Here is a 6,018-nt window from a genome sequence, read left to right as displayed (position 1 = left end):
TGAGCCGAAGGCAGACGCTTAACGACTGAGCCACCCAGGCGCCCCGGAACATCTAGATTTTCAACTTTTCAATTTAACGAACATCTATACTATGAAGGCTACATAACTCAAATACAAATTAATGGAAACTGTCTAAGAACAAAGGAAAAATCTTATGTTAAGCATTTTAATCAACAAATTATGAACCTCAAAGCATCTCACAACATAAATGCTGAAAAGGGATTTTTAGAAAGGACAACTCAGGGGCGACCGGGTGACTCAGTTGGTTGGGCGTCCGACTCTTGGTTTCAGCTTGGGTCATGATCTCGGGGTCATGGGATAGAGCCCCGTGTTGGGCTCCGAGCTCAAGGCGAGTCTGCTTGGGATTCTCTCCCTCTTCCTCTGCCCCTCCCCTCACTTGTGCTGTCTCTTGCTCTAAAATGAATAAATAAATCTTTAAACGGGAAAAAAACAGATTTTAGAAAGGCCAACTCAGATTCAGATATGAATATAATTCACACACAATTCCTGGGGTGCCTGGGTGGCTCAGTTAGTTGGGCCTCTGCCTTTGGTTCAGGTCATGATCCCAGGGACCTGGGATCAAGCCCCATATCAGGCTCCCTGCTCAGCAGGGGGTCTGCTTCTCCTTCTTCCTCTGCCCCTCCTCCCTTCTTGTGTTCTCTCTCTCTAATAAATAAATCTTTAAAAAAAATTCACACAGGGGCGCCTGGGTGGCTCAGTTGGTTAAGCGACTGCCTTCGGCTCAGGTCATGATCCTGGAGTCCCGGGATCGAGTCCCGCATCAGGCTCCCTGCTCGGCAGGGAGTCTGCTTCTCCCTCTGACCCTCCTCCCTCTCATGCTCTCTGTCTCTCATTCTCTCTCTGGCAAATAAATAAATAAAATCTTTAAAAAAAAAAAAAAAAATTAAAAAAAATTCACACAATTCCTTAATAAAGACTCTTTGTTGTGGAAGATGATAATAGTGAACAAATATTGGAGAATTTCTTAAAATTTGTTTTTCTAAAGGTTCAGCATAAGTCTAAGATTTTAAGTTCATTAATGAAATGGAACTTCCTTTGGATTTTTAACTTTTCAGTACCTTTATTTGTTGTCTTAATTTAAGCTACAGGGAATTATTATTATTTTTTAAAGATTTATTTATTTTGAGAGAGAGTGCGAGCATGGCCATGTGCAAGTGTGGGGAGGGGCAGAGGGAAAGACTCTCAAGTGCAGACTATCTGATGAACAGGGAGCCCAATGCAGGGCTTGATCTCAGGACCCTGAGATCATGATCTGAGCCGAAATCAAGAGTCAGACACTCAAATGACTGAGCCTCCTAGGCATCCTGGGAATTATTTTTAAAAATTTGGTTCCTTTCAAAATATCTTAATATTCCCCCATACTGCAGATTAACTTTGCTAGATTTGGCAGTAGTCCATTTATGATTACAGTTAAGAAAAACTCCAGGTGGAAAAACTTAAACATATTCTGCAAATAAATTTAAAGCTTCTTTTTGTAAATAAAATATCTAAAAAAATATTCTTGTAATAAATGAAACAATACTCACCTTACTTTCAAAAAGATGGTTGTAGGCTGTAACCAAATGGTCCTTGTTAGCTGTCTTGGCTACATTTTTAATGTTTCCTAATAACTTATGTTCTGCAAGAAACTATAAAGAAAAAAGCTGGTTAGTCAAAATAATCTCCCTCATGTAATAAGGGTCTAAACTTTAGAAAAATGACCTTTTATGTTAGTAATTATATCTTCAATAAAACTACTCATGATGGAAGAAATTAAACATATTTTATACCCTACTTCATAACAAAAAAAGATTTAAAAAATATATTTATAAAAATTATTGACAAGACCGGAACTGTAATATTATGTGGGGGTCACACTGTTGCATACTAACGCTTTTCCCATTACAGAACTCACAGAACATTCATACAGCAAGCATATTTTGGTAACTGGATGATGCTGCTACTGGCAGGATGTTACTTGGCCATGGCCCTGGGAGTCTCCAACCATGTTGGGAATAGGTATCTTGACAAATCTGTAACCCATTCTTGGCAGACTGGGAAGCACTGTTATACAATGCTGGATATATGGTGGTTAAGTGTGTGGGCTGAGGAGTCAGATCATCTGTATTAAAATTCTAGCTACCTGATCTTAGACAAAGGACTAAGCTTTCCTAAATACTGTTTCTGTATCATAGTGGAAGATTAATAACAGCACCAATGTCAGAGGGTTGTTGTAAGAATAAATGCAATAGTCCATTTACTGTATTTAACAGTCTGTTGCATGGTGAGAACTCAATAAATATTAGCTATTAGGGCTAATAACAATGTACTTAATAATTCAAAGTAACAGAATTCCATTTCTCTTAAAGTTGGCAAACTTAAACAAAGTTGGCAAATGGACACCAAAATACTACTTCTGAAATATCGAGTTATCAAAATGTAACTTCATCTCAAAATCATGTAACATGGGAATTTTAATAATGTCTTTATTTCCTTATTTTATTCTGCTTCCTTTTCTGCCTTCTCGTCCTTGATTCCTCATTTTTGTTACTTTCTCAAAGTTGTCCTCTGGCATCTTCTATCCTTTTGATAAAGGAGCTTTTCTAACACTACCACTACTGTATTTTTTTCTCCTCTGCTTTTTCTCTCCCCCAATTAGAGAAATGTTCTAAATGATAAAGGTTGATGGGGAAAGGTTATTTTGATTAAATGGAAGTAATCAGTTGCTTTTAGGATTCTTGTGATTTCTTTAGTAAGATTCCAAAAATAGCAAAAATATAAACATCTCCTTGATATCTTATGATGAATAAAATAGTGATTGTCAACTACAGGTTTAAATATGTGACTGAATACTAGAGAATATGCACTTAAAAGATTAATCTATTAAAAAAATATTTTGATAATTCAAGTCTCTTGAAATTGTCCCAGGTGGGCCAGTTTTACATTAGATTTCACACTGGGATCATTTGTTCATAAGAATTTGATGAAGTACAGTATTGAGGCATTAAATGTTTACAAACGATATGCCTAATTTATTCTATTGTTCCAGTTGAAAATACAAATTGACTTAAGAGAATATAACTCCACTAAAATGTATAAAATGGAATACCTGAGGCGTAGTCTTTCTTTTACCCTGTATTCCCAAACACTGAGCATAGTTCTTGCTATTGATGTTGTATAAATATTTGCTGGTATTAGGATACTTATTCTAGGTGCATGGAACTGGTTTTAGAGAATTACTTTATCTCCTCTTCAAGACACCTCAAAATGAAAATAAACTACAATCCTCACAGAAGAACCCAGAAAGAATTTTTCTAATGCATGTTTAGAACTTAAATGAAAAACTGTAGAGAAACCATACAGACTGCTGTTTCTATTTCCCGTAAGTGGGGGATGCAGAGTGCAGGAACTGTACAGTGGTTCATCAATTTACGAGAAGTATGAATGATCTTAATTTCAGAAGGGAAAAAAGTCAAGTCTGACAAAAAACAACCCCCCCCCCCCAAAAAACCCCAAAACACTTGTGACCAGAGTCGGGTGGTTAAGATGGAGACTATATTGAAAAATGCAGGGCGTACAGGATAAAGAATGCCAAAAACATTTCTTACGTTTGTGTCTAAGAATGGGAGATACTGTACACTAAATGCGCAAGTAACTATCCTCAGTGTAAAGGTGAAAAGGTCATGTAGAGTCAATATTTTGAAAAGTTAAACCGCAATCTACGGATTTTTAAAAATTACACGCATTAGTGTTCAGTATTTAGTAACCCGATGAGAAAAGCAAAAAGCACATACCGTTCCCACAAAAATCTTCACAATCCTTCCCATTTCTCTAATGGCCTACTCTCCTCTGCAGGGGTCTCACCCAGGTCCCCAGTGCTCGGACACCCGTTCCAACCCCCGTATCTCCTGGGTTCTTTTTTTTCATGGCTTCCACCCTCACTCAAGGATCCCAGTGAGGTTTTAATTATGCGATTGCTGCCTGCCTGCCCCAAGAAATAAAGCCGATTCCCACCCCCCCCCCAAAATTGGGCAGCCCAAACGGCGGGAGCACGGCTCCCCGGCGCACGCGAGGCCTCTCCGGCCTTCCAGGCCACCGGCCGCGGGAGGACGAGGGCGGGGGCACGGAGGAATACGGAATGTACGGGCATCTCGGGGGGGTGAGGCGTCCCTCTGCCGCACCAGCCCGGCCGCCCCGCCGCCTCTGGTACCGAATCTGAACCATGGTCCTGTAGAAACTTGATAATGTCCTTCTTGGGTAGCTGCTCGCTGCGCAGCTGCTCCACGGTCCAGGCCCGCTGTGGTACGGCCGCCGCCATCTTCCCCCGCTGCCTCTGCTTTACTGAGCCAGCCCGCCTCGGTTCAGCATCGCCCCGCCCCTGGGGCGTGGCGTGGACCCCGCCTGGAGCTCGAGGGGGCGGGGTCACGGCGCTACACTGCGGGATTGGGGCCCGTCCTTGAGTGACGTCGAAGCTGTGCTCCGAAGGCCTCGGTTGATTTCGGGTGTAATCCAGCTGATGTGGTCATTGCAGCGGACTAGCAGATGACCTGAAACTGTCATCCGCTCTTAATTGGAACCCTTGTCAGGCAACCACTGTTGCCACTGTACCAGCCATTACCTGCATTTGTGTATGGCCGACGGGCTGCTATGTCTTTAAAGCCCGTATATAACCTGCTTAAAGAAAACAACAGCATTCAGACTTTTAATCACGTTTTATCTAGTTCTAGCCTAAAAATTCACACCTGAATAGGTTCAGTCCTTCCCATCAGAACAACCCATACTCACCATCTCCCTTTTAAAACTCACACAAGTGAAACTAAAATACAACTCTTCCCTTCCCCACCCAATAAATAAAAACACAGGAGAAAGTTTAAAAGCAAGGTCAAGAAACTTGACCGGGGGCGCCTGGGTGGCTCAGTCGTTAGGCCTCTCAGCTCAGGACATGATCCCAGGGTCCTGGGATCGAGCTCCGCATTGGGCTCCGGGCTCAGCGGGAAGCCTGCTTCTCCCTCTCCCACTCCCCCTGCTTGTGTTCCCTTTCTCGCTGTGTCTCTCTCTGTCAAATAAATAAAATCTTAAAAAAAAAAGAAACTTGACCAAATAAAACGATATAAAGAAGCTACACGCAGGATGATGCTTGGGGATATTGATATTACTAATGTTTAAAACAACCTCATGATGTGTACCTCCTGTGTATATGAGGAAGCAAATTTACAGAGGTGACTCCAAGTTACCAAGGTTTAGAGTGGGGAAGCCGGGAATTGTATCCAAGCCTGAGGTAAAAAGCTATCGCTAGAATAGAATAATACCACACCGACGCGTACTGCTCTATATAATTTATGAAGATGTAATGGTGGAGTTTCAGGAAAGCCTTACTTTTTTTCTTTCGGATTTTCCCACAAATACGGGACCAAATCATTCACTACCCTCTTAACAATAAAAATGGTAAGATTATGGGCTGTCTTTCCAAATACTGTGAAAAAGAAACCGGGCATTTTTTTCCCCTCAACTTGTATAAAGAAATAAGATACTTAATTCTACCTAACCCTTTTGTTTTTCACCTCTTTTTCCGATTTAAAAATAAACCAATAAGGAATAAGAATTGTTCGCTCAATAACGTTAAATTCACAAAAATATGGGTATCCGTTGTCCCTAGGATCTCAAAGTTATTTATTTTTTTTATCATTTTAAGCAACATCACTTTAGCAATTAGGCCCGGACACACAGTCACTGGGAACGGAACTTATATTTAGAGTCTATGAAGAAACTGAACCGCGGACCAAATTTAGACTAACGCCATAACAATGCGCATGCGTCTCCGGGAGTCCGCAAGGGTTTCCGGGAAGCCAGCCAATCATATTTCCGACGCAAACTCAGTGGCGGCATTTTTCAACCAGATGAACAAGCTGCAGTCCCGCCCTCACGTTCCAGTGTTTTGTGCGAAGGTAACCGATGGGGATCCGAATGGTAGCGGTTGAGCTGTTGGAACTGCGAGCGTCTGAGAGAAGCCTTTGGTGG

At 41.5% G+C, this 6,018-nt stretch overlaps 1 protein-coding gene across 5 annotated transcripts in view; it reads right to left on the bottom strand.

Annotated features, from left to right (window-relative positions):
• FKBP3 (FKBP prolyl isomerase 3) overlaps window positions 1-4,384 on the bottom strand; it is a 17,539-nt gene extending 13,155 nt beyond the window's left edge. For 2 of the 5 annotated variants that reach the window (XM_021701324.1, XM_044917760.1), the window contains exons 1-2: window positions 4,211-4,361; window positions 1,548-1,649 (exon numbers count right to left, since the gene is read on the bottom strand). In XM_021701324.1, coding sequence (XP_021556999.1) covers window positions 1,548-1,649; window positions 4,211-4,318 — 210 coding nt within the window. In that variant the 5' untranslated portion in view covers window positions 4,319-4,361. Of the gene's footprint in view, window positions 1-1,547; window positions 1,650-3,794; window positions 4,069-4,210 lie in introns of those variants that run through there. The other 3 variants (XM_044917759.1, XM_021701325.2, XM_021701326.1) reach the window with 3 other exon arrangements.
• Between the last annotated feature and the right edge of the window lie 1,634 nt (window positions 4,385-6,018).

This window comes from Neomonachus schauinslandi, chromosome 9 (assembly GCF_002201575.2).
Source record: "Neomonachus schauinslandi chromosome 9, ASM220157v2, whole genome shotgun sequence".
NCBI classification, from domain to species: Eukaryota; Metazoa; Chordata; class Mammalia; order Carnivora; family Phocidae; genus Neomonachus; species Neomonachus schauinslandi.
This window is presented reverse-complemented; position numbering and strand designations above follow the sequence as displayed.